This window comes from Rhinatrema bivittatum, chromosome 2 (assembly GCF_901001135.1).
Source record: "Rhinatrema bivittatum chromosome 2, aRhiBiv1.1, whole genome shotgun sequence".
Taxonomy (NCBI): domain Eukaryota; kingdom Metazoa; phylum Chordata; class Amphibia; order Gymnophiona; family Rhinatrematidae; genus Rhinatrema; species Rhinatrema bivittatum.
The window spans coordinates 572,554,141-572,573,399 of NC_042616.1; the positions used below are offsets into that span (position 1 = coordinate 572,554,141).

At 47.4% G+C, this 19,259-nt stretch overlaps 1 protein-coding gene across 2 annotated transcripts in view; it reads right to left on the reverse strand.

The window, feature by feature from the left end:
- The window catches only part of IMPA2 (inositol monophosphatase 2), a 73,112-nt gene that overhangs the window by 14,255 nt on the left and 39,598 nt on the right, over positions 1–19,259 (reverse strand). For both annotated transcript variants that reach the window (XM_029590972.1, XM_029590971.1), the window contains exon 3: positions 1,262–1,366. In XM_029590972.1, the coding sequence (XP_029446832.1) occupies positions 1,262–1,366 (105 nt within the window). The remainder of the gene's footprint in view (positions 1–1,261; positions 1,367–19,259) is intronic.

The window sequence follows — 19,259 nt, forward strand, 5'->3', positions numbered from 1 at the left end:
AAAAAAACCCTCTTGTATTAAGTCTTGGACCAGTTCTTGTCAACATTTTTGTAAGTGATATTGTGGAAAAACTATCTGGAAAGGCTTGTCTTTTTGCAGATCACACCAAAATCTGCAACAGGGTGTGGAAAACAGGAGGAAAATTCTAGCAAAGCTTAAGGAATGGTCTAGAGCAGTGATGGCGAACGCCAGTCCTCGAGTGCCATGAATATGCAGGAGAAAGATGCAAATCTTTCTCCTGCATATTCATTGTGGATATCCTGAAAACCTGGCCTGTTTGTGGCACTCGAGGATTGGAGTTCGCCATCACTGGACTAGAGTCTGGCAGCTAAGATTTAATGCAAAAAAAAAATGAAGTCATGAATTTAGGCTGCAAAAACCTATGGAAGCAGTACAACCAAGGGTCTGTGGACATGCACTTCAACAGGTCTACGAGTGAGGGTGATTGCAGGAGGTGAGAGGGAAGCAAGACCTGTACTGCACATGGTGCACTGTACCCTGCATCACAGCCAGAGACTTTTCCTAACTCTCTACCAGCCCTGCAAACCTCTCCTCCAACCCAGACAGGGCCAGTTGTGAGAACCCATCTCTGGGAAGGGACCAGTTGCAGCTGAATGTTAATGAGAGGAGTCGGTCTCTGGTCTGCTCTGCTTTCAAGCCCTACCTCCTGTACAGAAGCCAGGATGGCATAGGGCAAAATAAGGGAAGAGGGACAAGGGTGGGGGTGAGAAGGAAGGAAGATGAAAAAAGGGAAATGATGCGGAGTAAAAGGGAGGAGAGAGATGAAGGGGAAAAGAGAGCAGAGGGAGTACGAGGGACGGGAGACATGTGCCCATCACATATATCTGGAAAGCAGGGCAGAGTTCCAGAGGCATACCAACTTCTGGAGAAATCTAGAATGTCTTGGGCAAAACTATTACTATTTGCCTCTCCCCAAGCATTTTAAGTCCTTGAAAGGGACAGACATGTGCTCCCCAATCCCGCTCAGCAAACTTAAGACTCTTAAGGGAGAATTGGGGGGGGGGGGGGGGGGGGGGGAGGTTGACCCCCATCTCACCCCAGCCCTCTTGGTGTTTTGAAATGTCTTATGTAGCCCTTTCCTTGAAAAGTCTGGAGACTTCTGAAACATACTAACATGCACAATTATTCTTGCACTTTAAGTTTATTGGTGGATTAATCCAGAAAAAAAAAATATGCAATCTTGTATTTCAAAATCTGCTTCAGGAACAGAATTAACAAAAAAGGGCCCCATTACATTTACCTGTGTACAAAATTACAAGTGCCATCAATGGGGTCAATGATCCAGGTGGGGCAGTCTGTCAAAATGCATTTTGACCCAGCAGAGGTAGACTCTTCTCCAATAAACCTAAAATTGGTGTGAAATAAAAGCAAAGTTTAAAAAACAAAACAAAATAAAAGATAGTGAACAACCCCCTCCACCTCCAAAAATATACAAAAAAGGCCCTGGGCTTGGCCCTGTGAAATACTCAATGTTGGCATGCTGCAGAGTTGGTGTCCTCAGCCTGGGAAGATGGCTGCCACTACTGGGATTACCTGTTTGTGGCCAGTGAGCATTGCTGGGGTGTCACCTTGGAAGAGGTGCCCCTCAGTCTGCTGAGGGTCCCATATGCTACCCAGACATACCATCTGGGATGGAAGAAGCGACAGACTGCAGAGGAAGGAAAATAGGGAACAAGAAAAATAAAGGCTAAAGGAACTTTTCTGCTTCCTTTAACACAGGGCAGAGGGCATTCAGTACACCCTGGTTCAGCTTCGGACATTGCTGGGTTAGATCACCTTCCATCTTGGATTTCTGAACCAATACAAGGGGGAAGATCTGCATTTACAATGTCCCTCCAATGGAGAAATTACTTACCTGATAATTTTGTTTTCCTTAGTGTAGACAGATGGACTCAGGACCAGTGGGTTATGTGCTCTTCTGCTAGCAGATGGGAGACGGAATCAGATTTCAAAGCTGACATCACCCTAGATATACCCCTGCAGTGACCTCAGCATCCTCCTCGAAAAGCTTTGTGGATATATATCTTGCTTAAACAACTTGATTAACTGATTCAATTGATTTCAAAAACTGGAGACCACCAGTGCACTCAACCAAGTTAACACTGACACCAGACTAACCGCAGGTGTCTTGAACTAGGCTAGACAACGGCTTACCCGTATTTGTTTAATCTTGAGGTTCGCTTTCCAAGGTCCTCCTTTTCTGGGGCATCATGCTGAGTCCATCTGTCTACACTAAGGAAACAAAATTATCAGGTAAGTAATTTCTCCATTTCCTAGTGTGTAGCCAGTGGGATGTACAAAAGCTACTCCTGGACAGGGTGGGAGGCTGCCCATGGCCCAACTTAGTACTGCCCTCGCGCAGGCTGCGTCCTTCGGGCCTGGCGGTAGAACCTGGAGGTGGTGTGTAGGGAGGACCATGTCGCCGCTCGACAGATCTCGGCGGGCGACAGCAGTTTGGCTTCTGCCCAGGATACTGCCTGGGCCCTAGTAGAATGAGCCTTAACCTGTAGGGGGGCAAGGGCTTTCCTGCTTCTATGTAGGCTGCCTTGATTACTTCCTTGATCCAGCGAGCTATGGTCGCTCGTGAGGCCGCTTCGCCTTGATTCTTCCCGCTGTGGAGGACAAACACAGCACCTGTTCTGATTGTTCCAGGTATCTCATCAGGAGGCGGTAGTCTTCAGAGTCCTTATGTTCCTCCAGAGATGGTAGGGAGATGGCTTGGTTCAAATGAAACTCTGAGACCACTTTCGGTAGAAAGGAGGGGACGGTGCGAAGCTGTATCGTTCCAAGAGTGAACCTAAGGAACGGTTCCAGACACGATAGTGCCTGCAGCTTGGAGATGCGCCGGGCAGAACATCTTGCCGTCAGAAATACCATCTTCAATATTAAGAAGCGTAGTGAGACTGCGCATTGGTCTAAAGGAAGCTCCCGCTAGAAAGTCTTTTTTTTTTTTAATGTTTATTGATGTCAACACAAGATAAACAGTGTCACAATATACAATATTAACATGTAGATAAACAAGAATAAATCAATATTTTCATGAAAGAAGTCTGACAATTTTTTCTTTATCCCCCATGGTTTACTAGCCAACCCATTCCCCCTCCCTTCCCCCTGAAGTTTCATGTCATCTTTCTATAAAGCTATAGCTATAGTTCACATGTTTAATAGCATATGAGAGAAAGTACAAAGGCTGACTCGTATATAAAAAATGGTATTCATGGTTCGTCCTCTTTCCGTTCTCAGCTATTAGTAGTCTGTACCAACCAATCATGTAATGGTTGTAATGCTTTCTGGGTATTTTGGTTATGTGTTTTAGTAAAAGCTATCGCTTTATGAACAGATCCCAATCGAGATAACTGAAGTCTAATGCTCTCCTTAGTGGGTAGGTGATCAGTTCTCCAGACAAAAGCCATCTCTCTACGTGCTTCCAGAAGGATAAGATGAGCAAGTTTTAACTTGCCAGATGGTATTTCTAAGGGTATGATCAACAATGCATTTTCAGGTGCTAAGGAAACCTTTTCACCGGAGATTGTATAAGTTGTGAAATATACTGACAGAATGTTACTACCTTAGGGCAAATCCACCACATGTGGAAGAATGAGCCCAGTTGGCCACATCCCTTCCAATATCTAGAATCTTAAGAGGAGTTGAATTTATGTAAGCGTTCCAGTGTATAGTACCATCGTAGCAAAATCTTATAGCTGTTCTCTGCCAAGGCAGATTAAGCTGAGCTCTTTTTAGTATGTAGAAAAATAGAATCCCACATTTCTTCCGAGAGTGTTTTTCCCAAATCTACTTCCTAAGCTTTCATATATGCTGGCTTTTCCAAAGGATCTTTTATTAAGAAAATTATAGACCTGGGAAATTGCCCCCTTTAGTTTATCTGCTTGATCACACCAATTTTCCACCTGAATCTTGCCTTGGGCCAGATCAGTGCCTACTTTTTTCGCTTGGAAAAAGTGGCGTAACTGTAAATATGGGAAAACATCGTTCGAGTGCAAATAGTATCTGTCGGTGAGTTTGGGAAAAGAAAGAAGTGACCCCCCCCCCTCCCGGTCCCACAATTGTCCCTATAGTCCTAAGGCCTTTCTCCTCCCAAACTTTAAAATGTAAAGATTGTCTTCCCACCATGAATCGAGTATTAGTTCGTATGTGCGAGCTGTAAAAATATCTCCTAATCCCCAGAATTCATGACTTCCATTTCTCCCAAAGACATAGTGTAGTTTTAGTCACCATTGGTATGGTGGGCATTGGCAACCAGGTGTTTTTGGATTGCCAGGTCAATGATCGGAGTGGCGCCTCCCCTATTATAGTTTGCTCTATGATCGCCCACTGCTTCTGCTCTGTATGTCTATTCCAATCGAATATCGCTCGAAGTTGAGCAGCAACTAGGTACCACCATAGGTTCGGTACTCCCAGCCTGCCTCTCAATTTAGGCCTGTACATTATCGCTCATGCTATCCTTGGGAGTCCTTTTTTCCATATATAGGAGAAAATCCACTGCTGCCATCACTTGAGGATAGCTGTAGGGATGTCAACTTGGAAGTGAATGAAATAAGTATCCCAACCGGGGAAGCACATTCATCTTTACTGATGATATTCGACTGAACCACGCCAAATGCAGGTCTGACCATCTATCCAGATCTCTAATGATTTTCTGAATGGGGGGGGGGGGATAATTTAGTTTATATAGCTCTGTGGTATCATCACCGATATAAACCCCAAGGTATTTAATATTTTTATTTGCCCATCTAAAAGAAAAGGATGATTTCAATAAGTTCAGCTCTGTTTTGGGGGTAGATACATTTAACAATTTGGATTTGTCCACATTTAACGTGAATCCAGAGACGCTCCCAAATTCCCATAGTTCTTCCAGGGTCTTATGTAAGGAACTAGTGGGGCTAGTCAGGGTGAAGAGGATATCGTCAGCGAACAGACATTTTGTATTCCTGCTTACCAATGTCTATGCCTCTGATTAGTTTATTCACCCTTACTTTTATTGCCAGTGGTTCTAGAAATAGCGCAAAAAGTAGTGGGGACAGTGGGCAGCCCTGCCTCGTTCCTCTAGGCTATTGGGAAAGCCTCCGAGTATGTCCCATTGACCTTTACTCTCGCTCTGGGCGTGGCATATAATTGCTGCAACCAATTAAGGAAGTGGGGACCAAAATTCATCGCCCTCATGGTGTGAAACAAAAACGGCCAATGCACCATGTCAAAGGCTTTTTCTGCATCCACGGACAAGAGAACTGTTGGAATTGATCTCTCTTTAGCCCACCAAATTAAATCAATAATTTTCCAAGTGTTATCAGCGGCCATTCGTCTGGGACTAAAACCTGCTTGATTTGTATGGACCAGGCGTGGCAGGATCAAATGTAGGCAGGACGCCAATATTTTTCTAACAATTTAAGGTCGATATCAATAAGTGAGATGGGTCTATAAGACCCACACTGTGAGAGGTCTCGGCCCGGTTTACCTAAAATGGTAATACCAGCAACATTGGTCTCTGGTCTTAATTGACTCCCTGTCCGCAATGAATTAAACAGTGTGTTCAAAGGAGGTACCAGGGCGGTTGTCATTTTTTTTATAATATTGTGAAATGAACCCATCAACCTGGAGCTTTGTGATCCTTAATTGCCTGAGAAACCTCCAGAGAGGTGATTTCTTTGTCAAGAGTCACTTTATCCTCCTCAGTGAGTACTGGGAGATCAATTTCATCAATATATTGAGTTATCTGTTCTTGGGATATGGAAGAGTTCGCTTTGTATAATGTCCTATAAAATTGTTGGAATCTATGCCGTATATCTGGAAGGGAAGACAGCAGGTTTCCGTCTAAATCCCTGATCCCTGTGATCTGATTTTGTAGTACTTTTTGTCTTAAATATCTAGCAAGTAACCTACCAGAGCGGTTTCCCCACTTACATTTTTCTTGTGTGATCAGAGCTAATTTAGCAGTTATCTCTTTGTCCGCCATCTCTTGTAACTCTTGTCGTAAAATTTGCATTTGCGCATATATTTGCTTTGATAGTGTTTGTTTGTGTCTGGCTGCTAAAGTTGCAATATCCCTCGTCAACTTCTCCCTGGCTCTCAGACGGTTGTGTTTAGCCCTGGCCCCCCTAGCAATTAAGTGGCCTCTCACTACTGCTTTCATACACTCCCACACCAGGGCGGGGGTACCTTCATTGGAAGTCAGATAGTTTGAAACAGAATTATGTAAGGACTTACAAAATTCCTCGTTTTGTATGAGAGAATCATTTAATTTCCAAGGATGAAAACCTCCCCCCATATTCAAATCATCTTTATCTAAGTCGATGGATGCGTGGTCTGACCAGGTGATAGTGTGTATGCTGGTCTTTTTTACCCTTATTATCACTTTGACCACAAGGAAATAGTCTATGCGAGAATATGACTGATGTGGAGCAGAAAAAAAGGTGAAGTTCCTTGTCTGGGGATTTCTCTGTCTCCACACATCTACTAGGTTCCATTTTTTGATAAGTGTAAATAATTGTTTCCTAGGGGCACCTGTGTTAATATTACTCCCGCCAGAATTATCAAGCTGTGGATTCATAGATAGATTGAAGTCTCCTGTGATAATCAGATTGCCTTCGCTCTCTCTGGTTAGTAGTTGATAAAGCAATAATTTTTGATCAGAATTCGGAGCATAAATGTTTAATAATGTATAAAGTGCCCCCTGACACTCAAATTTAACCAGCAAATAACCAGCTCTACATAGCTTTTAATTTTATAATCATGCCCCTTTTTAAAAAGTATGCACACATCTGTATACTTGCTGTTTTTACGTGCTGCGGAGAAGAAACTATAGGCCCAATCAGGCCACGCGAGTAAATGCTCGTATCGCCGTTTTAAATGCGTTTCCTGTAAGCAAATGATAGCAGCTTTATGAGCAGAGATTTCCTGTTTTAACAATTGCCTTTTGCGTGGTATATTAAGGCCTTTTAAATTAAGAGATAATATGTTAAGAGACATGATGTGAGTTTGTATAAATTAGTGAGCTAAGTACTAATAGTCAGGTCGATACAGTAACGTTGAGTTAAAGATTCCCCGTCTGTAACGTGCTGGGAGCGCACAATACAGACGAGTAAGGCCATCCAGCGATACAGTCTCCAGTTTCTCGCGTCCTTAGCGCTTCCTAAACCCTTTCCGCACCCAGCATGTAAATGAACGAAAAAGCTGTATAATGAAGGAATTAGCTATTCCCCTGCGATACTGTAACGGGCGCTGATATTATCTCCTCCGTAACCCGCTGTTCTGCCGCGGCCTTAACCTGCTAGTTTACCGCCTCCCCCTAGTAGGAGTTAGTGTAGTGTAGTGTAGTGTAAAAACATTGCTTACCCGCCCTGGTCCCGTCCGGTCTCCTCCTCCCGAAGCAAAAAAAAAAAAACAAACGAAAAAGTAGCAAGGCTCGGGCCTGCTACGGTAAGTGTAAAAAGTGTAAAAAGTGTAAAAAACAAAAAACCTGTGTGTTATATAAAAAAATAAAACAATTTTAAATACCTGTCGGAGGGCCGTGGGTCCAGGCGGCCGGTGGGCAGCCATCAGCGGCATCCGGTAGTCCCTTCTCCCTTCCTCCCGATTTCGCACGGGCATTCATCCAGGCAGAGGGAGCCGACGGCGAACGACCTCCGGCTCCCCCTGCCTGGATGAGCGCCAAAATCGCACGGGCGGGTCGGCAGTGGGGGGGGGGCGGCAGCAGGATCCGGGAGCGGCGGGTAGGCAGCAGCAGGGTCCGGGGGGCAGCGGCAGCAGGATCCAGGGGCGGCAGTGGCAGCGAGATCCGGGGGGCGAGTAGCGGCAGCGTGTTCGATCGGGCAGGTAGGTGGGAAAAAAAGATGGCCGCCTGCACGGGGGAAAGCTGCAATTGGCCGCTGAAGACGTGACGTCACACCCCGAGACGCCAAACGTCGTGACGTCACGTCTTCAGCGGCCAATTGCACGCTTTTCCCGTGCAGGCGGCCATCTTTTTTTTGCCACCTACCTGCCTGCCCGATCGAACACGCTGCCGCTACTCGCTCCCGGATCTTGCTGCCGCCCCTGGATCCTGCTGCCGCTGCCCCCCCGGCCCCCGCTGCTGCCTACCCGCCGCTCCCGGATCCTGCTGCCCCCCCCCGCTGCCGACCCGCCCGTGCGATTTTGGTAGAAGGGACTACCGGATGCCGCTGATGGCTGCCCGCCGCCCACCGGCCGCCTGGACCCACGGCCCTCCGACAGGTATTTAAAATTTTTTTATTTTTTTATATAACACACAGGTTTTTTGTTTTTTTACACTTTTTAAACTTTTTTACACTTCCTGGTGTCTGTCATTTCAAATGACATTTGAAATGACAGGTACCAGCGCACCCAGGTTACTGTATAGGCGCTGTTACAGTGCCTATACAGTAAAATGGGTTGCGCGGGCATAACCCTTCCCTAACGCTTCACAGCCGCGGCATGCATTTGCATGCGATTAGAAGAGAGAATCAGGCGTTAGGTCAGGAGAACTGTGCGTGCGGGGAGGAAGGGTGCGCCTGACACTGCCGCACTGTTTTTACCGCGGCCTTACTGTATCGAGCCGATAGTGAGTATGCTGCAATGATTGGCATTCCCTAGCCAAGGGCAGCCTGACCTTGTAGCCAAAGCACAAACAATACTTTCCCCTCTAGCAGACCCTATGCATAACATCATATACCATCCCTGAAACTTCCCTCCCCCTCCCCTTAGCATTTCCCCTCCTTCCCACCCACCCCTGAGTTCCCCAAGCAGAAACCATGTCATCATGGCCTACTTACAAACGTAGTGAGGATCAGTGAATTCCCCAGACACAGTACACAGTTCTCCCTGAGCCCTGGTTGCTGTCTCAATTTTTGACCCTCCTCCCCCAACTTCCCAGCAAAAGATAAAAGCTTTCTATAAACATTAGAGATCAAAAAAGCAAAAATAGATGCAGAAATATTTAACAATATGCCCTTATAAACTTCCTAATTTTGCAGTTTCTCTTGGTTTCCCCTGTGAATCATTACCAAGATAAGAAGCTGAGTATGAGTTGTAGCCATATGTGAGCCTTTCAGCCCGGACGTCCATGGTAAGATGAGTCTGATCTCTGTTGTTTCAGTGCAATCGCCGCCCGCCTTTCTTGATCTACTGCCATTTCGGAGTGTCAGAGCTCTCCCGAGTCGTGGTTGGTGCTTGTGTTCTGGTGTGAAGACCTGCGGCGTCCAATATGGCCATCGCCAGGTTGCTTGCTTTAGATGTTGGGCCTTCAATTGTTATAAAAAGTCCCACTGGGTACAGCCACCTGTATCGGACCTCCGCTTTTCTCAGTATTGTGGTAATTTCTTTATATACGAACCGGCGTTTAAGTGTCGCTGGGGCAAGGTCAGTGAATACTGAGATAAGTTGTTCCTCCCATTTCCAGGACTGCTGTTTCCTTGCTATGCTTAGGATTTTTTCTTTCAGCGAGTATCTCAAGAAACACACTATAATATCTCTCGGCTGATTGTTCAGCCGCGGCCCCCATGGTGCGATGTGCTCTTTCGATTTCAATTAATTGTTCCCCTTCTGGCATGTCTCCTGCCATATTTTGGTGCAGAAAAAAGTTGCATATGGTCTTGACCACCGCATGGCAGTCTCGATAAGCGTCCGTCTCGGGAACCCCCGCAGATGCACAGGTTACACCTACGATTGCGGTTCTCAAGATCTTCAAGTTTAAGTAGTACATTTGCTTCGTCTTTTTCAATCCACTTGTATTTTGTTTATTTTTTCTGACTGAATGTCCAACCTGGTGTCACAATCATTGACCCGTCAGCCTATCTCCGCCATTTATTCTTTGAGCTCCTCTATTTTCTCCAGCATTTCCCGCTTGTTGGTCTTTAAATCTCAGCGAATATCACTGTACCAACCTCAGAACTCTTCCCTGGTGGGCATCAGGGTTTGTGAATTTAGCTCTTCTTCTGATGAATGTTCACCATCTGCACCCAGAGAGTCCACCATCTTAGGCTCGCCATGCTTCTCTAGGCCTTCTCTGTCTCCATCTTCTTTTGTATAGGAGTAATGACTAAGATCAGCTCCCTTTCTTTTGGATGTCATGATTGTTGTTGTTCAGGGAATTTCTGCATGCAATTCGGCATCAGTTGAAGGAGGATGGACAGCGCTTTATGTATTAGCTATATTTAGGCTCCCAGGAGCTCCGGTTCAGGCTGCCATCTCTGTCAGTGACGTCACCGCCGCCCCCCCCCCCCTGCTAGAAAGTCTAATACCAAATTGAGGTTCCATAGGGGCACCGGCCACTTTCAGGGTGGTCGAAGTTGCTTCACCCCTTTAAGGAAACAGGCCAAGTCTGGATACGCTGATAGACTGATTCCGCTCACGTCGGCTCTGAAGCAGGAGAGGGCTGCTACTTAAACCTTGAGGGAGTTGAGACACAACCCTTTCCTTCATACCGTCCTGTAGAAATTCTAGAATCATGGGAATCTTGGCCATCTGTGGGGATACACCGCGGTCCTCGCACCATGCTTCGAATATTCTCCAGATCTGTACATATGCTAGAGATGTTGAGAATGTCCGTGAGTGGAGCAGGGTGTCGATCATGGCCTTCGAGTATCCGCGCTTCTTCAGGCGAGTCCTCTCAAAGATCAGACAGTAAGAGAGAATAGAGACAGATCGTCGTGAAGAATTGGGCCCTGCTGGAGAAGGTCCCTGTGTGGAGGTAGGCACAGAGGGCTCCCTGCAAGGAGTCTTTGCATGTCTGCGTACCATGGGCGTCTTGCCCAAACCGGGGCCACCAGTAGAACTAGTCCACGGTGGTGTTCTTTCTTGCGGATGATCTTGCCCAGTAGTGGCCAAGGGGGGGAAGGCGTACAAGTAAGTCCTCCTCTGGCCAGGTCTATACGAGGGCGTCGATCCCTTGGGAGTGCGGCTCTTGTCTTCGGCTGAAGAACCTGGGGACTCGGGCATTCGGAGAGATGGCCAGAAGGTCCATGGTTGGGAGACCTCAGCGATTTCCTTTCAGTTGGAATGCTCTGTTCGACAGTGTCCATTCCCCTGGGTCCAGGCTTTCTCTGCTGAGGAAGTCTGCTGAGACGTTGTCTTTCCCTGCGATGTGGGAGGCAGAGATCCCTTGTAGGTTTACCGCCGCCCATGCTATGAGCGGATCTATTTCCAGAGACACCTGCTGGCTTCTGGTTCCTCCCTGGCTGTTGATGTAGGCGGCTGTTGATGTAGGCAACTGTTGTCCGACATTACTCAGATTGCTTGCCCTTGGAGCCTGAGACTGAATCGTAGGTACACTGCTTGAGCTTCCAGGCGGTTTATGTTCCATCCCGCCTCTTCCTTGTTCCATTGTCCCTGGGCCGTCAGTTCCTGACAGTGGGCTCCCCACCCTTGTAGGCTCGCATCCGTGGTGAGCACGATCAGTTCGGTGGGGATAGGCTTTCTCCCCTGCTCAGGTGGTCTTCCTGTAGCCTCCATTGAAGCTGAGAACGGACCTCTGCTGGTAGTTGGAGGCGAATTGAGTAGTCCTGGGACAGTGGGTTCCAGCGTGACAGTAAGGAGTACTGGAGAGGTGGCATGTGAGCCCTTGACCACGGAATGATTTCCAGGGTTGATGCCATGAGCCCAAGGACTTGAAGCTAGTCCCATACCTTGGGGCGTGTACTAGTCAATCATCGTAATTGTTTCATCAGCTTCCTCCTCCTTGGGGGAGGGAGGAAGACCTTGTTCTGTTTGGTGTCAAAACAGGCCCCCAGGTACTCTAGAGACTGAGAGGGCTGTAGACTGCTCTTGACTGTGTTCATGACCAACCGAGTTCCTGCAGTAGGTTTCTTCACTCTGCTGGTCACCTGTCGGCTCTCTTCCGAAGACTTCGCCCTGATCAGCCAGTCGTCCAGGTAAGGGTGTACCAAGATCCCTTCCTTCCTCAGAGTTGCTGCCACGACCACCATAATTTTGGAGAATGTTCTGGGGGCAGTTGCTAATCCAAATGGTAGCACTCGGAACTGGTAATGATGTCCTAGTACCGGAAAGCATAGAAAACGCTGGTGATCTTGATGGACTGGAATGTGAAAATAGGCTTCGTAGGTCCAGGGACGTTAGGAACTCTCCTGGTTGTACTGCCATTATTACGGATCGGAGCGTCTCCATGCAGAAGTGTAATATCCGCAGATGACTGTTGACATTCTTGAGATCCAAAATGGGACAGAATGATACTTCTTTCTTGGGGGATGATAAAATAGATGGAATAACGCCCCGTATTTTGTTGCGGCATAGGAACCGGAGTTATAGCCTTTAGACTGAGTAGTCTTGTCAGAGTGGTTTCCATTGCCAGTCTCTTGGTGTGGGAGTGGCAGGGGGATATCATAAATTTATCTCAAGGGATGCTGCAGAACTCCAAAGAGTAGCCTTCACGAATGATGGTTAGTACTCATTTCTCAGATGTGATCTCGACCCATTGTTGGTAGAAGAGGGAAAGTCGACCCCCTATTTCCACTTCCTGTGGATGGGTTGGCCCATTCTCATTGGGGAGCATGGCTGGAGCTTGCCCCCGGGCCTGTTCCTCTCTTGGTTTGTCGGTTCCGAAAGGACTGGGACCGTCCTGAGGGACGGGGTGTGCCTGGAACTGTGAGTTCCTGTAGGGATGAAAGCATTGAGAGCCTCTGCCCCTAGTTTTTCTGGGGGAGGGGCGATGGGATCTTTTACTCCTGTCCTCCAGTAGCCGAGGCACTGGAGATTCGCCCCACTTGCAGGCTAGCTTCTCCAATTCGCTTCCAAATAAGAAGGATCCTTTAAAGGGCATTCTTGTGAGGTTTGCTTTAGAGGTCACATGAGCAGACCAATTCCGTAACCATAACTGTCTTCTGGCTGCTACTACCGAGACTACTCCTCTGGCTGAAGTGCGCACCACATCTGAGCTTGCGTCCGTCAGGAAGGCTGCTGCAGATTCAATCATCTCACCGGTATGCATTCCGGAGTTATTTGCCTCTCTCTCGAGAGGAGCAAGCAGGAACGTGCCATCAGTGCGCAGCAGGAGGCAATCTGCAGTGTCATTGCTGTTGCGTTGAAGGCCTGCTTAAGAATGGATTCTAATCGTCTATCCTGATCATCCTTCAATGCAGCCCCTCCCTCAACGGGAATGGTTGTTCGCTTTGAGACGGCACAGATCATGGCGTCCACTTTTGCGAAACGCAGGCATTCCTTGGTCGCTGGTTCCAGAGGGTACAAGGCCTCCTTTAAAACTGGCCTCCGGGGTTGTCCCACTCCAGGTCAATCAGTTCCTGGATGGCTTCCATCATAGGGAAGTAGCATGAGGCCTTACAAAGGGATACCAAGATGGGGTTCTTCTTTGGTTCCGCCATAGGGTCCAGTGCCTGGGATATCCAGAGTCTTCAGAGTCTGGGAAACAAGGGCTGGTAATTCATCCCTGTGGAAGAAGCGAAGCATGATTTTGTATGGTTCCAGGCCTGGAGGGATTTCTCCTTCCTCCAGAGAGCCACCATTTTCATCAGAGGTGTTCGGGTTCCTGTCAGGGAAATTCTTGGTTAGGGCAAGGCATGTCTCGAGGCATCCGAGCAAGGCCAGGAAGATCTTGTGCTTCTGGCAGGGGTTGAACTCTGTTCACAGCCGGGGTTGATTGGGTCTCAACGAAGGCTTGCAGCCCCTGGAAAAATTCTAACCAGAAGGTCCCTGGGTCCATGCCAGTCCCAGGGGGAGTCAGAGTAGGGGCCCCTGAAGTGCCCCTCTTGAGGAGAAGCCATTTCGGAGTTGCATAGATCCAGGGTGCTATCGTATGTAGTGATTCTGGACCCATCCTCAGATAGTAAAAGACCAGGCTTTGGTCCCCCCTGGGCTTCTTCGCAATGCTGATATAGGCAGGACTCCAGTTCAGGCTGCGTGGCTCTGATGTGGCAGGCTGTACAAAGAGAGTGCCTTCTGGGCTTCTTGGACGCTGGTGCCATTGCCTCTGTATATAGGTACACAGTTAATGTTATGCGCAGTTATGCGCATGAGCACTATGCGTGCGTGGATTTTGAGCGCGGTAGTGCGTGTAGATGTGCGTGCGGTTATGTGAGCGGCTGTGCGCGCATCTAAGTTAGAGACGCACAAGTCGGACGCATTGACTGTCTGGCCTGCCCCGCGCGTACCGACGGCTGAGAAGGGAAGATGGCGCCAACGCCCACCGTGCGTAAGATGGCGCCCGAGGGACTCCACATGTCTGGACCCCTGCACCGGACCAGGGCCTAGCCCAGGGGTCGGGAACCCATGGCTCGCGAGCCAGATATGGCTCTTTTGAGGGCTGCATCTGGCTCGCAGACAAGTGTCGCCACACTTTCCCGCTGACCCAGCTGCTCCCCGGTCCTCCTCCGCCCGGGCTTAAAATGCTGTCAGCCCGGGCGGAATGCGACAGGACAGCTGGAGTCAGCGGCACCGGCGTGCTCTCTTCTTCCTGCCCCCCCCCCCCCCCCGCGGCTCGGAAGAGGAAGTGGTGAGCATCGGGTGCCTGCGCGGCAAGAAGAGGCCACGCTAGTGCGCTCGGCGTCGGCCCTGAAGAAAAGAAGACTGCAGCGCGGCTCGGAGGAAAATGAAGAGCTTCAACCGCGGCTGATGGGACTCCGCCTCCGCGAGGGCTGAAAATGAAGAGCAAGCATGCTTGCTCGCTCATTCACTCTCTCTCTCCCCCACCCCGGGAACTCGCAGCAGCAGCAGCCTCCTCCCAACGCTAACCTCCTTCATTTTCAGCCCTCGCGGAGGCGGAGTCCCATCGGCCGCGGTTGAACCTCTTCATTTTCCTCCGAGCCACGCTGCAGTCTTCTTTTCTTCGGGCCGATGCCGAGCGCACTAGTGTGGCCTCTTCTTGCCGCGCAGGCACCCGATGCTCTCCACTTCCTCTTCCGGGCCGCGGGGGGGGGGGGGGCCTGTGTGTGTGTGTGAGATTGCATGTATGTGAATGATTGAGAGCCTGTACATGTGAAAGAGAGTATGTCTGTGATTGAGAGCCTGCCTGTGAGAGAGAGAGAGCATGAATGTAAGTTTACCATTGGGAACCTGTATGTGTAAGTTTGTGATTGAAAACCTGTTTGTGTGAAAGAGTATGTGTGTATGATTGAGATCCTTTGTGTGTGAGAGAAATCATGTGTATGTATGATTAAGAGCCTGTGTGTATAAGTAAGAGAGAGATCATGTGTGTCTGTGTGTGATTGAGAGCTGGTTTAGGTGATGGAGCATGTGAGTATGTGATTGAGAGCCTGTGTGTAAATGAGAGAAAGAGAGGACATGTTTGTAAGCATGTGAATGAGAGTCTGTGTGTGAGAGAAAAAGACAGCATGTATTTATGTGATTGAAAGCCTGTGTGTGTGTGTAAGCGTGAAAAGATAGACAGCATGTGTGTAAATGTGTAATTAAGAGCCTATATAAGTGAGAGAGAAAAAACATGTGTATATGTGAGTACTGAGAGCATGTGTGTATAGGTGTGTCATTGAGAGCCAGTGTGAGAGAGAGCGCTGGTATGTGACTGAGAGAGGAGAAAGTTCCAAGCAAACCACCCTGCCTCCTGCTAATTCAGAACAATCTCAGGACACCTGGATATCAAACGTTCCCAGGTATGCAGAGCAAAAAAATGTTTGTATCCTTATTATTTTTCATTACTGGGTCTTTGTGTCTGCTATTTTGAAATATTTTGTTGGTATCTGGAAATGTTTATATGAGTTTTTAATTATTGGATATTCCACTCATCAGCTGTTTCGAAATATGTTCTTTTTGTTAGTACAGTTTTAATGCTGATGATTTTATATGTCTTGATTTGTTTTATAAGGATGGGTGATGTTTCTTTTTTCCTTTGTTACACTGCATACAGAGACTCTGGCTTGTTGCAGTTTCCAATTCAGTTTTTTCTGCATGCTCCTAGTTATGCGTTTTGGTCTCTTTATTCTATGTTAGGTGAGGGACAGCACGTGATTCAGGTGAGGTTTTCTGCTGGCGTGTAGTTTCTGTGTAGGACTCTATAGCAGCCTGACTTGGTCCGTTTTCCTAATAGGAGATGTATTGGTGTCTTAAGGCCTGGTGTAATATTTTCAGAGACTTATTGTACTTTAAAAGTGTGATCTTACATAAAATGCACACATTTACTTGTATTTCGTTTTAAACATATTGTATGGCTCTCATGGAATTACATTTTAAAATATGTGGCGTTTATGGCTCTCTCAGCCAAAAAGGTTCCTGACCCCTGGCCTAGCCCAATCAAGGCTGCTCAACCCGATCGGTGCTCCCTTCTACCTAGCTGGATGAAGAAACGGAGTCAGTACAACACTGAGCCCCGGAGACCTTAAGTTAAGGTTTCCTGCTTACCTGGCCTCGGCGCTTACCGTCGCGTGCAGGAATGGTCTCCAGCTGCAGGGGGAGAGGGCTTTACCTTCACCACTACACTCTGTTGTGCACCCGCTGCCTTTCAGCCGCTCTAGGGGCTAAGTCCACCCCGGGAGCCGGCTACCAGACCAAGACGTACCTCTGAGGGATATCTGAGATCACCTCAGGAATTCTCAACTGGGGGAGGGACCCTTAAGTATCACTGCAGGAGAGCGGGGCTCAATCCTCTTTAAGGTAAAATTTTTCTTCTTTGTAATTTCTTAACACTGTGCTAGTGTGTGGGATAGTGTCCACATCTGCTAGGAGACTGAGAGATACTGAGGAGCTGAGGTCACTGCAGGAGTATATCTAGGGTGACGTCAGCTTTGAAATCTGACTCAGTCTCCCATCTGCTAGCAGAAGAGCACATAACCCACTGGTCCTGAGTCCATCTGGCTACACGCTAGGAAATAAGTCATTTTGTAAGTGTGTGACTTTAGTTCTGCTCAGTTTACTGGTTAAAATCTTTTTTTTTTCATAATAATTTGGATATGACACATTAAGGGTAGAACGTGAAAACTGACTATCCTTGACAAGTTTCTTCATACCTCCAGTCTGCAAGGGGTAGTCTATTTTAGTTGGAGTTCTGTGCTTCTTGTTAAGAAATCCATCATAAAAAATACAGAGTAGCTGGATATAGCATTTTAAAAGGGATGACATTCTAGCTATCCTTCAGAGACCTAGCAGTTTTCCCAAACCTGTCTTGTTGAACCCACAGCCAGTCGGGTTTCAGGTTGTCCATGAAAAAATTTCCATATGCTGGCTCGCCAACGTATGCGATTTTCTCTCTTGCATATTTATTGTGGGATTATACTGAAACTCGATTGGCCATGGGTCAGCAGGGCAGTTCTGGGAAGCCCTGTACTATTCATAACAGGGAAAAATTCAATTTACATTACTAGACATCACTACTGGAAGTAGCTGAAAAATGGGAGGATTTTATATGAGTGTCAACGCTATGCTGTTCCATGTACAGGACCTGGGTTCAGGTCCCATGCCAGATCTTTGCTCCCTGGTCTGCCTAGATGTGCTGCTGAGGCAGCTTTGGGAGAATTACACACGCTAGCATCAGACTTCAGGTCTATGACTGCAAAGTTCCTGCAGGAGCCCGAGAGTGTGGTCCCTGGCTGAGGGGCTCTCTCTGCAATAACTAGGCTAAGTAAGGTGGGAGGGCTAAAAATATCCCCCTGGTTATGAACGAAGGATAATGTGTTGGATTCTAGCCGGTAGCCTACAAGGAGTGGGAATAAAACTATGAGGGCAAAAAAACCCAAAACAAGCTAATTTCCCCCAAGTACTTTCTTCAGCACAACTTTAAACAGTAATAGATTTTGAGGCCATTGACAAAAGATTTGAAACACACTGGTGTTTGAATAGCGATGTAACTAGATTGGGCTACTGTGCCACATTTACCTTTTTATACCTTCTTATAAAGCTTGTTTACCTCTTCTCATAAAAATATCTGCTTCTTCTCCTTAAATAGCTACTAGCAAAAGACAACATGCTTAAAGAGAGGCATAGAACATCAATTCAGCAATACTACAGACATGGAAAAAAAAATAACCCACACTCCATCAGTGCTACAAAACCTCTACCTCTTATACTAGAGACCCGCATCAAAATCTCTCTCTGTCCAACCTATCTGATCACTAAGAGAATACTGGCTAGAAGATTTTCAGACTCTGGAATTTTTAGGAGCTAAAGGCAAAAAGAGATGATTGTCTGGGAAGCAGTGAGAGGAGCTGGGTGGCGCTGGGCTCCCTACCCCAGGAACCAGTGCGGAAAAGTCTCTTTGAGGAGAGGGGCTCTGAAGTGTTTAGGTCAGGACCATGCTTGGAACCTTTCCATCCTTCTCCTGGATATTTTAACTTCTGTCTCCATTATCTTTTTTTACATTTACTTTTCATTTTTTGGCCTACATTTTCCTTGTGACTGTAAACCTGGATCTTAAAGGCTTCTTTTGCAAGAGCTTTTACTCACAAACCCCAGCTCTATGCTTGATATTACCTGGTTGGGGGGGAGGGCGTGCACACACTTTTCCATGCATTACAACAAAGAGGTGTTCGGGGTGCGGCGTTGGAGGCAGGGACAGGATTTGCACACGTGCTTTCACTTTTCAGAAGTACGCGCATGAAATCTACGCGTACCCGCTTCTGAGTGGGCGGAATGGTGTGCCCGCATGTTGGCACTGGTTCGGTTCCATTTCCAAAGCAGATTTATGTGCACGCTGTGGAAATTTGGGCCACGTACCCACAGACTTCATATGCAGGCTGTTGGAAAATTGCCCTCTAAAAATATTTAGAAAAAGACAGCGACTGATATTCCTCTGACAAAAATGTACTTTCTGACAATGCTACTGGTTTTCACCTATCAAATAGAGGATTACTCTAAACGATACAAGCTTGAAGGTGTGTGTGGGGTTTCTGCACCTCAATTCTTTACGGCTATCTGCTCCGAAGCAGTCCAGAGAGATTGCTGGCGGCGCTCATGTCCAGGTGGGGGTATGAGGACACCGGGTTAGTGGGGGACAGAACAGGTTTGGCTGCAGTGTTAAGGAAATGGACGTGGCAAGAGGAGGGTTCAGGCTTTCCGGCATTTCAGACCCTTCCTTTAGTTTATTGCGTATCACACAGTGCTTTCCAGCCCCAGTCCTCCTCGCTCCCCAACAAGTCTGCTTCTCAGATCTATATGTCTTTTATTCATGTTGCTGTGGGACTGGCCTGTTTTGTAGTGCTTTGGACTATAGATCTGATGTATTCGTTTGTTGATTTGATTACTCTCTCCCGCTTTGTGCACCACCATGGAATTAAGCAGGTTAAAAAAAGTGAACAAATATGAACCTGGTGCACAGA